This window comes from Mustela lutreola, chromosome 7 (assembly GCF_030435805.1).
Source record: "Mustela lutreola isolate mMusLut2 chromosome 7, mMusLut2.pri, whole genome shotgun sequence".
Classification (NCBI taxonomy): domain Eukaryota; kingdom Metazoa; phylum Chordata; class Mammalia; order Carnivora; family Mustelidae; genus Mustela; species Mustela lutreola.
Genome location: NC_081296.1, coordinates 124638138 through 124652889, shown reverse-complemented (window position 1 = coordinate 124652889; position 14752 = coordinate 124638138). Strand labels below are relative to the sequence as shown.

Genomic DNA, 14752 nt, shown 5'->3' with positions numbered 1-14752 from the left:
CAACCATTCAGGCAATCGCTCTTCTATTATCTTTTTCTTTCTGACATTGATTCCCTTCCTTTGGGTCTAATTCCTGGCGAGAGGTATGTCAAAATAGTTACTGTTTCTCAGAGATCATGATTATTTCCACAACAACTGGATTTTCCCATGAACAAGGGAAAAGCGAGAAAAGACAGAGCAAACAACATGCAAGGAGAGATGCTCTCAAACAATTCCAGTATATTTCTCCATAAATATTGTAGATAGTGAGGAGAGCTTGGAGAAAACGTAAAGAAACCCAGATGTTAAAACAACATAAAGTGTGTGACTCTCAATCCTTCAGAAAGTACAAGAAAAGGGGTTTTTAAGGAAGCAATTAAGACTCTGCCATAGAAGACCACTGTGGGAAAAGAGTAGTATACACAGAACTAAAACTCTCACGGTTCTAACCCAAATCATCACTGAATTTCTCTGTGACCTTCATCTCACTCAAATAACCTTTTGTTAGAACAAAGGGTATTTGCACCTGACAAGAAGAGGCTGCTGCCTTTTTTTCTTCCTGGGAGCACAGGAGCAGTAAACATGGAATGTCAGAAGTACTCATCACCGGATGCCAGGCATGCAGGAATTTGGGAGATCATCTAGTCCAGAGATTTGAAAACTCTTTTTAGCCAAAGAAAACATGCTCAAACAAAATGTTTCAGAGAAGCCGAATAGGCAGAACAGCAGAAGTAGGGCTGCTCCTGGGGGTCTAGAGGGAGCGGGAGGCGGCTCTGAGAGGGCTCTCCCCGGGGCCACAGATGGGGCACCACCCCCTCACTTTCAGATCAACAGCAGGGGGCCCAAAGTTGTTCAGTCACAGGGCCAAGGGCACACACCTGAACCGGATCTGCGCTCCCCGATCCGGTCTCCCCACCACACCAGGGTGCTACTCTTCCTTCCCTCAACTAAGGAGCTGGTTTTCCTGAAGTCTCCCGCCAACAGGTACACGAGGCTCTCGTGGCAAGTTTCACATTACAATCTCATTGCCTGCATGGCAGTCTAACTATTTTATGCTAAGGCAAAAGGCAAAACAACTCAAATCCTTACAGGGACCAGATTAGTAATGATCACTGTGACACTGTAGGGAGTGAGAATGGAAAAAAGAAAAAGACAAAAACATTTTGCCAGCTGAACAAATCCAGCAAACTGGTTTCCAGTGCTTGCATCCAAGTTTCCAGCTCCATCCAAGTTTCCCTCCTCCCATTCCTTTCTTTCTAAACTAAATGCAACAGGAGGGCAGAGGTCATGACTACTCACTCCTGTATTCCCAAACCCCTAGCACAGCACCTTGGCACAAAGTAACTGGAATCAATAAATATTTGTTGAGTCAATAAAATGACTGGGGACCTGAGCCAGATCTTCATATCTCTGTATCCCCAGCACCTAACTGACTGCACTGAAGGAATCTGAAACCATCAAAAGCATGCTATTATCTAGGTATAAATACAACTATTTTAATTCTTCCAGTCTTCACTGTAAATGGAGATTTACTCATTAAAGAATGAAGTACTGAATACCGCCTATGTGTCCAGGCACATCCCAGGCTTTGGGGGGTTACAGTGGGAATAAGGCAGGCCAGGTCTCTGCTCATGTGGGATTTATACTTAATGATAAACTTAACTGTTCATGTAATACATGTAGATTATTAAATTAAATTCTGATTACATGGTATCCTGGAAGAAGTTATTTGATATTAAAAGATAATTTATTAATCAGATTGCAAAGGGTTTTTTCTATATTTACCTACATCCTCACGTGATTTACAAGTTCCTGTGATAGACTTCAAATACGTATTTAGATCGCTGTGTCAATACCAAGCAGGACATAACATATTACAGGAAGACGAGCAGGATACAACATGCTGAGGGTTTAGATAGAGAAGCTGACTGGCTGACAAACCTTTTGTCCCTGCAGGTTAGTAAATAAGCAGAGGTTGAACCTGTCTGGAAATAAGCACTCTGCTATACACACACACACACACACACACACACACACACACACAGCCCTAGGAAAAGAAGGGTAGAAGCATCAGGCAGAAAACCACTTTAGAACCAGTGTCTAACAAAAATCAGGCAGGTAGCTGGAAGAACTACGCATGTGTAATTTTACAGAAAATTATATAATGAACATCCCTAAGTTGACACGCTTTTTATGATAAATTCATGATAAGTTTATGATAAACAGCATGCTATTTCCCCACTGCTAGTGCAAATGCTCTAAATCAATTCCACTGGATGGAGGGATGATGAAATCACCACAAATCATTTTAAATTAAAAAAAAAATTCTGAATCACAACCGGATAAAACACCCCAGTTCACCCCTTGCCCATTCTATTATAACAAAACAGCACAGATCACTGGTTTCTGTGAACTCCAGTGAGTGCCACGCCTCCAGGAATAATTCAGAAGACACTTCCAAGGTTGAGGGTAATCAGTTAGCATATATACTAGAGAAGGGGACTGTTCCTTCAGTAAGAGCGAGCCACGCCCTTCATTTTGATCAAAATCCTTCTTTTCCGACAAGGAAACTGAGCACACAAACATCTGTACACAAAGCACCAGCAAACGAGGCTAAAAACTGCTTTTAAGATGGTGATTACAGAGTACCCAGCCAAAGTCAGCCCTTCTCTGGAGTTAACCTACAATTTGAAGAGACCCAGGGATCCCAAAAGTAATGTTTAAAGAGTCCAAACCCCAACATTCTAATATCACAGTGTGATTTATAATGCAAGTGTCTAAACTAGAAGGACCTGTGTTCAAATACTGGCTTTACTGTTAACTGGTAGTGCAACTCTTAACAAAATACTTAATCTCGGACTCTCTTTTTTTCACTCAAGTTGGTTTTTTTCCCTTACTGAAAGCCAGGCACTGTTCTAGGAGCTAGGAACACACAGCAAACAAGACAAACGCATCCTGACCCTAGGGCACTGACACACTTGCAGTCACTTACATGCAAAGTGACAAATGTCAAGACAAAGAAAACACCCAGGGTCTAATGGGAGCACATGATCCGGACTAGGTATGGGTCAGAAGAAGCTGCCTGGGAGAACAGCTCGGCAAGACCAGGAGGAGGAGTGAGGCTAATCTGCTCCTAGGGAGAGTCTGGGTAGAAGAAGTGGCAGTACAAAGTCTTGAAAGCAGAAAAGCGGGGCTCTGGAAACCAGCAGGAAGCTGTTATGTCTGGACCACTGGGAGGGAGAGCAAGTGGGGGCACAATGAAGCTGGCTGGAGAGGCTGGGGGCCTTACAAACATGTCAGAGTTTGGGCTTACCCTAAAAGCAAGGGACAGACACTCAAGAGCTCTGCACCAGAGGGACAAAGCTGGATCCACGATTCTGAAGGGCAGCGGTGAACAGCAGTCTGCGAGAGCGCACGTTCGAAGCTGGGCTGCCCGAGCTCAGATCCTGGTTCTGCGGCTGCCAGCCACCTCCCCGCAGACGGGTTACTTATGGGCTCTGTGACTCCACTTCCTCCTCCTTAAAAACCCAGAGAATGGTACCAGCTTCACAGGGTCACGACTCAGTGAGTTAATATTTGTAAAGCGTTCATACCAGCGAATGGCACAGGATGTTTTTAAATGAATGCACTTGAACATTCCGCCTACAGTGTGGAGCGTGGTTCAGGGAGTGAAGGTGGGACTGGAGACAGGGAGACTGTGAGGAGGCTGTCGTCACTCCAGGGGGTGAGGACGGCCAAAACTGGGAAGTGGCAGTGAGAAGAGGGGTAAGCTAGTGAACTGAAGAGTTACTGGCTCAAGAGAACGTTAGCGAACTGAACTCAACAGTATGTTGAAAGGATCCTACACCATGATCAGGTGAGATTTATTCCAGGTTTGGTTCACAATCCACAAATCAATCAGCATGATACACATGAACAAAATAAAGGATAAAAACCACACCACCTCAATGGATGCAGAAAAAGCATTGAACAAAGCTCAGTATCCTTTCATAATCAAAACTCCCAGCCATGCGGGTGTAAATATATCTCCACATAATAAGGGCTATACAGAACAAATGCACAGCCATTATACTCAATGGTGAAAAACTGAAAGCCCTTTCTCTAAGATCAGGAGTAAGCCAAGGATGCCCACTCTTGCCACTTTCATTTAACACAGCACTAGAACTCCCAGCTACAGCAACCAGACAAGAAATAAAAGGCATCCAAATTAGTAAGGAAGAAGTAAAACCGTCACTGTTTGGAGAGGACATGATACTATATACAGAAAACCCTAATGACTCCACAAAAAAAACTTTTAGAATAAATGAATTCAGTAAAGTTGCAGGATACAAAATTGATATACAGAAACCTGATGTGTGTCTATACACTAATTACAAACTATCAGAAAGAGAAAATAAGAAAACAATCCTATCTACAACTGCATCAGAAAGAATAAGATGCCTAGGAATAAATTTAACCGAGGAAGTGAAAGACCAGCGCTCCAGAAATTGTAATACACCGATGAAAGAAACTGAAGATGACACAAAAGGTATAAAAGAGACACTACGCTCATGTCTAGAATTAAAATGTCCATACTACCCAAAGCAATCTACAAGCTCCAAGGTAATCCCTATCAAAATAACAATGGCATTTTTCACAAAACTAGAACATAATAATCCTAAAGTTTGTATGAAACCACAAAAGCCCTTGAATAGCCTAAAGAAATCTTGAGAAAGAAAAAGAAAGATGGAAGTATCACACCCCAGATTTTAAATTACACCTCAAAGCTGTAATAATAAAAATGGTATGGTACTGGCACAAAAATAGACACACACAGATCAATGAGACAGAATAGACAGCGTAAAATAAATCCACACTTATGTGGTCATTTAATCTACAACAAAGGAGCCAAGAAAATTCAATGAGGAAAAGATAGTCTCTTCAATAAACGGTGTTGGGAAAATGGATAGCTACATGGAAAAGCACAAAACTGGGCAACTATCTTATACCATACACAAAAATAAATTCAAAATGAGTAAAACACTTAAATGTAAGAACGGAAACCATAAAGTTCCTAAAAGAACACATCAGTACTAAGCTATTGGACATTAGTCTTAGCAACATTTTTTTGGACCTGTCATGTCAGGCACGGGCAACAAAAGCAAAAATAAACAATCGGCACTCTACCAAACTAAAAACCTTTTGCACTGCAAAGGAAACTATCAAAAAACCAAAAAGACAACCTACTGAATAGGAGAAGATGTTTGCAAATGCCGTACTTAATAAGGTGTTAATAACCAAAATGTATAAAGAACTCATTCAACTCAATACCCATTAAACAGTCCAATCAAAAAATGGGCAGAGGGGCACCCGGGTGGCTCAGTGGGTTAAGCCACTGCCTTCGGCTTAGGTCATGGTCTCGGGGTCCTGGATCAAGCCCCGCCTCAGGCTCTCTGCTCGGCAAGGAACCTGCTTTCCCCTCTCTCTCTGCCTACTTGTGATCTCTCTATCAAATAAATAAAATCTTTAAAAAAAAAAAAATGGGCAGAGGACGTGAATAGACATTTCCCCAACAAAGACATCCAATGGCCAACAGACACGTGAAGACGCTCAACACCACTCACCACCCGGGAAATGCAAATCAAAACTACAATGAGCCACCACCTCACGCCTGTTGGAATGGCTAAAATAAAAAAGACAAGAAATAAGCGTTGGCAAGGATGTGCAGGAAAAAAATAACCCTTACGCACTGATGGTAGGAATGCAAAGTGGTGTAGCCACTGTGGAAAACAGTATGGAGGTGCCTCAAAAAATTAAAACTATAAATACCATAGGAGTCAGCAATCTCACTTTTGGGTATTTATCCTAAGGAAAAAAAAAACCTAATGCAAAAAGACATATGCACCTCTACATTCATTGCATCATTATTTACAGTAGCCAAGAGATGGAAGCACTTAAACATCCATCAACAGATGAGTAGATAAAGATGTAGTGTGTAGGGCACCTGGGTGTCTCAGTTGGTTAAGTGTCTGCCTTCAGCTCAGGTCATGATCCCAGGGTCCTGGGATCGAGCCCCACATCAAGCTCCCTGCTAGGCAGGGAGCCTGCTTCTCCCTCTCCTCCCTGCTAATGCTCTCTCTCTCTCTGTCAAATAAATAAGTTAAATCTTAAAAAAGAGATGTAGTATGTGTATATGTACACACACACACACTCCCTCTTTCTCTCACTCTCTAGGGAATATCACTAGGCCATAAAAAAGTGGGATTTTGCATTTGCAACAACATAGATGAACCTAGAAGGTATTACATGAAATAAGTCAGAGAAAGACAAATACCACAATTTCACTTTTATGTAGAATCTAAAAAATAAACGAACAAACAAAAGAAAATCAGACCTATAAATACAGAGCACAAACTGACGGCTGCCAGGGGGGAACAGGGTAGGTGGACGGGCAAAATACATGGAAGGGAATAAGAGATGGGCAAAGAGTTATTTGGAAGGACGGGATGAAGAACTGAATGGGGGTAGGGAAGGAGGAGAAATCAAAGTATGGGTCTCAGTTCTGGCTTGGGGGGAATGGTGGTGCCATTTTCCAATACGCGGAAACAGGAAGAAGAGTAGATTTTAGAGGAAAAAAAAAAGTGAGTTTAGTTTCCTTCCCCAATATGGATAATATACCTGCTTCATATAATGTTATGAGGATTAAATGAACGGACATGACATCTTACCTCCTAACTCTGACCAAATATTCAGCACCCGAGCAACAATGCTTTAGAGTATAAAATCCTAATAGATAGTCTGATGGCACAGAAGGAAAACTTGAGAATTGGAGGGGTCAGACATTGGAGGCTCTCTGCTGCTCCTAAGACCTGCCTGTTTGTTGAAAGAATGAATGTTGCTCTATTTCCCCCCTCAAACCTCTTACTGAACGATGCCTACTTAAATCCTGTCCTAACACTTAACACTTAACAGTTACCTCCAGAGTGAGGAGCAGAGCTGCTGTCACTCACTTGGGTACTGCCTGTCTGTCCTGTCCAGCAGTTAAGTTTTGTTTTTTGTTTTTTATTAAAACTCTGCACTACTATTAATGATCTTACATTTTTTTAAAGATTTTATTTATTTATTTGAGAGAGTGAGTGAGAGGGGGAGAGAGAGAGAGACAGAGAGAGAGAAAACACAAGCAGGAGTAGAGCAAGAGGGAGAGGGAGAAGACGACTTCCCTGCTGAGCAGGGGGCCCAATGCAGGGCTTGATCCCAGGACCTTGGGATCATGACCCAAGCTGAAGGCAGACCCCTCATCCAAGCTGAAGGCAGACCCCTAACCAACTGAGCCACCCAGGTGCCCCAACGATCTTACATTTTTATAACATTTTACAGTGTAAGGCAAGAAATACAAAAAATGGGCAAGGACATGAATAGACAATTTTCCAAAGAAGACATCCAAGTGGCCACCAGACACATGGGAAGATGCTCAACATCACTCGTCATCACGGAAAGGCAAATCAAAACCCAAGAAAACCACCTCACACCTGTCAGATGGCTAAAATTAAAAAAAGGCAAGAAATAACAAGTGCTGGCAAGGATGTGGATAAAAGGAACATTTGTGTACTGTTAGTGGGAAGCAAACTGGTACAACCAATACGGAAAACAGTATGGAGATTCCTCAAAAAATTAAAAGCACAAATACCATACAATCCAATAATTCTACTCCTAGGTATTTACCCAAAGAAATCAAAAAGACATATGCACCCTTATGTTTCCTACAGCATTATTTACAATAGCCAAGATATGGAAGGAGCCCAAGTGTTCTTCAATAGACTAATCAGTAAAAAAAGATGTGATTTGTATAAAAAATATAAATAATAAGGAATTTCTACTTAGCCATAAAAAAGGATGAGATCTTGCCATTTGCGGTAACATAAATGGACCTAAAAGGGTATGATGCTAAGTGAAATCTTAGAAACAAAAATACCACATGATTTCACTTATATATAGAATCTACAAAACACTGCATAAACAAAACACATAATTGTTTATAAATATAAAGAACTGAGAGGCTGCCAGGGGATGGGCAAAATGGGTGAAGGGGAGTGGTAGATATAGGCTTCCGGTGATGTAATGAATAAACCACAGGAATAAAAGGCAGAGGGAAGGGAACTGAGTCAATGATACTGTACAGCGGTGCGTGGTGATTTGATGGTTACACTTGCAGTGAGTAGAGCATAAGGTATAAAGTGGGTGAATCACTATGTTGTACACCTGCAACTAATGTAACATCATGTGTTAATAAAACAGGACAGTGCTTCTATTTATAACAGCAGAAGAACAGAAACAGTCTAAATGTTCTTAATAGGAACTTGCCTGATTAAACCATATGGCATCACACAATGGAGTTCTGTCAGTCAAAAGAAATGAGGAAGATCTCATACTGTAGAGGGCACAGATTGTAGAGTTATCTCTGGGATTTCAGCTAAAATGCAGAGGCAGGGCACTTTTAATTTCAGCTCAGGTTGTGATCTCTGGGTCATGAGATCAAGCCCTGTCTGGCTCTGCACTCAGCAGGGTGTCTGCTTAAGAGTCTCTCTCTACAGGGTGCCTGGGTGGCTCAGTGGGTTAAGCATCTGACTTCAGCTCAGGTCAAGACCTCAGGGTCTTAGGACCGAGCCCAATATCCAGCTCATCACGCAGTGGGAAGTCAGCTTGTCCTCTGCCCCTCCCCTGCTCATTCTCTCTCTCTCTAAAATCTTTATAAAAAAAAAAAAAAAAAAAGGGATTCTCCCTCTCCCTCTGCCCCCCCCCAATCTTGTGCTGTCTCTCTCAAATAAATAGATCTTTTAAAAAAATTAAAAATTAAAAAATACATAACAGTGGGGTGCCTGGGTGGCTCAGCTGGTTAAGTGTCTGACTCTTGATTTCAGGTCAGGTCATGGTCTCAGGGTCCTGAGATCGAGCCCCACATCAGGCCCTGTGCTCAGCAGGGAGCCTGCTTCAGGATTCTCTCCCTCTGCCCCTCCCTCTGCTTGCTCAAGCTCTCTCTCATTCTAAAATAAAGAAGTAAATATTTTTTTTTTTTAAGGATTTATTTGACACAGAGACACAGCAAGAGAGGGAAGACAAGCAGGGGGAGTGGAAGAGGGAGAAGGAGGCTTCCTGCTGAGCAGAGAGCCGGATGTGGGGCTCGATCCCAGGACCCTGGGATCATGACCTGAGACGAAGGCAGACACTTAAGAGCTGAGACACCCAGGGGCCACAGGAAGTAAATCTTAAAAAAAAAAAAAAAAGAGAGAGAGAGAGAGAGAAATAAAATGTAGAACAGTCTACATTTAAGGTAGAGAAAGAAATGTAGTTACTCGTATTGAGAAAAAAATGGAAGGATATCACTGACTGACTAAAATTCTAACCACAGAAAAAAGAAAGTAGCAGGTTGGAGGAACAGAAATGAAAGCCCTTTTTTTCTCTGAATATACCTGGTTTACATTTTCAACCTCAGGACCATGCAAATGTTTCAGAACACTATAAAACAGGATCAATTCAAAAACAAGGAAAAAAAAGCAATCCCTAAAAATTAAAAACAACTATACCTAACTATATGCCAAACCGGTGACAAAACCACGCAGAGAATTATTTCAAGTGATTTTAAAACATGGCCATTTGACCACACATCTGCGGCAGGATACATCCTAAGGACAAAAAGAACCACAAAGAAATATTAAATTATTCAGTATTAATCATATCACTACTGTTATTTTGAACATATACACAGTTGTACTGGTGGCATTAGGAACTATGACTTTTTTTTTTAAGATTTTATTTTTATTTATTTGAGAGAGAGAAAGAGAGCATGAGAGGGAGAAGGTCAGAGAGAGAAGTAAGCTTCCCATGGAGCTGGGAGCCCGATGTGGGACTTGATCACAGGACTCCAGGATCACGACCTGAGCTGAAGGCAGTTGCTTAACCAACTGAGCCACGCAGGCACCCCAAGACTTTTTTTTTTAACAGATGTTATTTTTTATCTCCACACCCAACATGGTACTCAAACTCACAACCCCAAGATCAAGAGTCACACACTCTACCCACCAAGCCAGCCAGGTGCCCCAGGAACTAAGATTTTCAGCATCAGAGGAAAGAAAAATAAACATTAAATTACAGATGTATGTATAAATTACAAATTAAATTATAAAAAGAAATAAAGTAAAGGGGCGCCTGGGTGGCTCAGTGGGTTAAAGCCTCTGCCTTAGGCTCAGGTCATGATCTCAGGATCCTGGGATCGAGCCCCGCATCAGGCTCTCTGCTCAGCGGGGAGCCTGCTTCCACCTCTCTATCTATCTGCCTACCTCTCTGCCTACTTGTGATCTTTGCCTGTCAAATAAATAAATAAAATCTTTAAAAAAAAAAAAAAAAAGGAAGGAAGTAAAAATCTCACAATCTTAAATTCGGCCTGGAATTACCAAGGTGAATTCATGATATACTTCTCTCTTCCTGGTTTTGACCAAAATGTCTAGAAGTAATGACAACCCAGCGCAATTGGTACTCCAGACACCAACCTGTGGTTTTAACCTTCCCATATCATTTTCCACTAAAAGAAACCATGTTTTTTAGAGAGACAGCCAATTCCAGGCCCTAACAAAACATGTAAGTGATGAGCTCTGGGCACCTTTTAGGCCAGAAAGCAAGGAAGCAATTAAGACATCTGGGTCATGTCAAAAAGACACACACCAAACTTAATTAGGCTCCCAGTAGCCACAGATGGGACAATTCGAGCATAAGAAAAACAGTATGCGCAATGGATTGAAATACAAGTGTTAAAAATTCAAGAGTTCATAATGAAGAGGATCTGAGACCTCTAAAAGCTGCAGGGACCCCAACTCATTTTCTGAACACTGACAAAGGAAAAGAAGCAACCATTCGTTCCGTCTTTCCTGCCTGAATTCTATTTCAAGTTACCACAGCAGTGCTGGCAGGAAGTTTATAGAATAATTGATGTTAATATAGGAGGAAAATTTAAAATTAGAAAATAACCATTTTGTGACCCCAATGAAATAATGTCTCTAAGCAATAATTATAAATGGCTGCAAAGATCATTAGGTGAAAGACTGATGGACAGCTCCATAATGCCTAAGTCAGGGTGGACCAAGAAATCACTGATCAAGCTTAACATTTCTGAAAGAAAACTCGACAGCACATCCTCCTGACCGGAGTCAACAGCAAATACCCCGACCAGGTATTTTCAATTTAGAAAATTATATCTGAATCTAATTAACTCTCTAGATCTAATTGCCAGCTCACAGGAAATACTGGGATAGAGAAGCATGCTAAATATCACCAGGAGGATCTGGTGGGAAATGTCTAAAGGACAAATGACCCATTTTCCTCAACAAATATATCACAAGGGAAAGTGGAAGGGAAGGAGAAACCGTTTCGTATTTTAAAAACACCTAAGAGATATATCCACAAAATACAGTGTTGTATCCTTTGGGGATCCTGACTTGAAGAAGCATGAAGAGGCCATTTTTGAGACAACTTGGGAAATGTGAACACTGACTGGAAATCAGATGATATTAAAGAATTATAGTTAATTTCATCAAGTGATAATATTCAAATTTTTAAAAAATACAGTGCTGCATAAAAAGCTATCCTACAAACATTTTACTGCCATCGACTACCCGAACATGTCCGACAAATACTGGTTAAGAGAGATGACAAGGTGACACTCCCCTTAAACTTTCCATTTCACCCTCCCCAAATAAAGGATAAACCCCTGACCTGTTACTCAAGTCACTACCCTCCCTCACCACCAGACCCAACCACATTTCCCAAAAGGACTCCCCTTTATGCCTCTGTATTTTCAAACAAACTGGGCTATTAGCAATTTTCTGCACAGGTCACACAGTTTTCTTCCTGCATCTCTTTGAAGGGACTGGAATATCCTTTCACTATCTCCATCTGTCCAAATCCTACCTTCATGAAGACCCATCGCCAAAGTTACCTCTTAAATAAACCTTCTTTGAACCTCCTCTCAGAAGTCAGTATTCCTGTAGTTCACCTGTGACATCTGTAATATCTGACCTTTTGTTACTTTTTAAAAATAAACATTGATGATGGGGCGCCTGGGTGGCTCAGTGGATTAAGCCGCTGCCTTCGGCTCAGGTCATGATCTCAGGGTCCTGGGATCAAGTCCCGCATCGGGCTCTCTGCTCAGCAGGGAGCCTGCTTCCCTCTCTCTCTCTCTCTGGCTGCCTCTCTGCCTACTTGTGATTTCTCTCTGTCAAATAAATAAATCTTTTAAAAAAAAAATAAATAAATAAACATTGATGTAGGGAAGAAGTTAGGGTTCAAAGATGAGGGCCAAGAAAGAATTCTTGAGACTCCTTGGTGCAAAAAGCTAGTTTTATTAAAGCATGGGGACAGGACCCTTGGGCAGAAAGAGCTGCACTGGGGTCACAATGAGTGGCCCACTATATACTTTCAAGCTGGGAGAGGGTTAGGGATAGCCTGAGTTGCTAACAAATTTTGGAAGCAAGATTTCCAGGGCCTTTTGACCTTAGCAAAGTATAAACATCGAGGCAGCAGAGTTCCTAGAGGAAGAGCACTCTACTTGTTTTAAGAACTGGTCAATGGGCTGTAGGTAGTAAGAAAATTTAATAATGTTTCTCCTGCCTTTGTTTCCCACATCACCTATTACAGGTCTGTATATTCAGCAACCACTTGTTGAACACCTACTATATTCTAGACTTATGCCCGGATCAAAGTATGTTACAATGTGTAGAACTATCCCTGACCACATGGAGGTTACAGTCTAGTAAAAGACAGCCAAAACTTACACTAATTATATAAAAAATTACTCAAAATTATGAACAGCATTACCAAAAAAGAAGTGAAGGAACCATGAGGATATAAAAGAGGTATTAGACACAATTGGACTTTGTCACCTAAGTGCATGATCTAGGATTAATTACTTTTTTTTTAAAGATTTTATTTATTTATTTGACACAGAGAGAGAGACAGAGAGATCACAAGTAGGCAGAGAGGCAGGCAGAGAAAGAGGAGGGAAGCAGGCTCCCCGTTGAGCAGAGAGTCCACGCGGGCCTCAGTCCCAGGACTGAGACCATGACCTGAGCCGAAGGCAGAGGCTCAACCCACTGAGCCACCCAGGCACTCAAGGATTAATTACTTCAAATGACAATCCCCCGTCGCAATCTTTAATAATGCAGATGGCCTGGAAATGTTTAAGGCTAAATAGAATATGGAATGCCATCACCTGCGGACCCTCAATAAACAGTTCTGATTCCCAGCATCTGTGCCCCTCTGGAGAAAAACTGCGTTCGATTAGGCTTTGGATCCTAATCCCTAGCTCTAGGTTGGCAAAAAGCTATGAACCCACTAAGAAGTTCAGAAAGAAGTAAAACGGGAAAGGAAGAAAGATGTAGTAAGAACACCCAGCATTTGCATCAGAAATCTCCTTGAGATGAGGAGTACTATTATCTCCGTTTCACAGGTGAAGTAACTGAGGCTCAAAGCAAGAATGGGGTCCAGCAGCATGACAACATCGAAGCCCCAGCCCCAAGGCCTCTCCTCCGTCCCTCTTTCTCCGTCTGTTGCTGTTCGACCCAAAGCCGAAGCCAGGACGGGGCCGGGAGGCTTCGCTTCCCAGAAGTCTTCGCAGCGCCGCGGAGGACTCTGGGATAGAGGGGGATAAACAAATCCAAGGCAAGGGCCCAGGCCTAGGACTGAGAAACTCCGCTGTAGGCCCGCCAAGTGCCTTCTTCATCCCTTCTGTATGCTTACCTTTCCTGGCGCTGCCGCTACTGGGAGCCTCACCAATGCCCGCAAAAGCCGGGAACAGCGCCATGATTACAGGCCGCACTGCCGTTCCCCTCTACAGAAATGGCGCCGGAGAACGCTCGCCGACAGTGAGGCCTTCGCGCCCGCGGTGCACTCTGGGAAGTGTGGTTTTTGTGTGTGTGTTTTTTTTTAAACTCGTCCTCGACCGGGGACGGGGCGGGGCGAGGAGGGGCGGGGCGGGGCGAGGAGGGGCGGGGCGGGGCGGAGCCACGTCCCTGAAATTGATACCTGAAGACCTCTGTGAGAACCGGGAAAATGCAGAGACCCCGAAGTAGAATCGTTGGAAGCTGAAAGTAGCAGGCGCTGGATCCTAGTTCGACCCCTGAACTCACACTATCACCATTGGGTTAAAGTAATCTGACTCTGTAAGCTTGTTTCCTCTTCTGCAAAATGTTCATAAGATTAAGTGAGCATTCTTAAGTTAAGGTACTTAGTCGTGATTGTGCCTGGCCTACGAGAAGCACTTGATAAGTTAGCTATTATAGGAGTTGTGACTGCAGATCCATCTCAAACCCATGTGAGATGACCGAATTCACGTTACCACCCGGCACCTGGGTGCTTCAGTGGGTTAAGCCTTTGCCTTCAGCTCAGGACATGACCCCGAGACCCTGGGATGGTGCCCAACTCGGGCTCCCTGCTCGGCTTGGAGCCTGCTTCTCCCTCTCCCTCTCCCTCTTCTGCTCCCCCTGCTTGTGCTCTATCTAATAAAGTCTAAAATATGTGCATATATATGTGTGTATATATATGTACATGTATATATATGTACATATATATACATATAGATACAGTATAAATAGTTACAAATCTAATCAAGGAACGGGCTGGACTTGAGAAAGCTACAGACCTCGTGTGAGTCCAAAATGAGCACCCGTCATGCTTTGAAGAATACTGGGCATAGTATTTTTAAAAAGGAGGGGTATAATGGTAGGGGTAGTAAAACTTTGCCTGTCTG

General features: G+C 42.5%; 1 protein-coding gene across 3 annotated transcripts in view; it reads right to left on the bottom strand.

Moving 5' to 3' along the window:
- The window catches only part of NRDE2 (NRDE-2, necessary for RNA interference, domain containing), a 50300-nt gene extending 36398 nt beyond the window's left edge, over positions 1-13902 (bottom strand). For all 3 annotated transcript variants that reach the window (XR_009355766.1, XM_059182519.1, XM_059182518.1), the window contains exon 1: positions 13744-13902. Coding sequence is in view for 2 of the 3 variants with exons in the window: in XM_059182519.1 (XP_059038502.1) it covers positions 13744-13807 (64 nt within the window). In the remaining variant the exon portion in view is untranslated. The remainder of the gene's footprint in view (positions 1-13743) is intronic.
- Between the last annotated feature and the right edge of the window lie 850 nt (positions 13903-14752).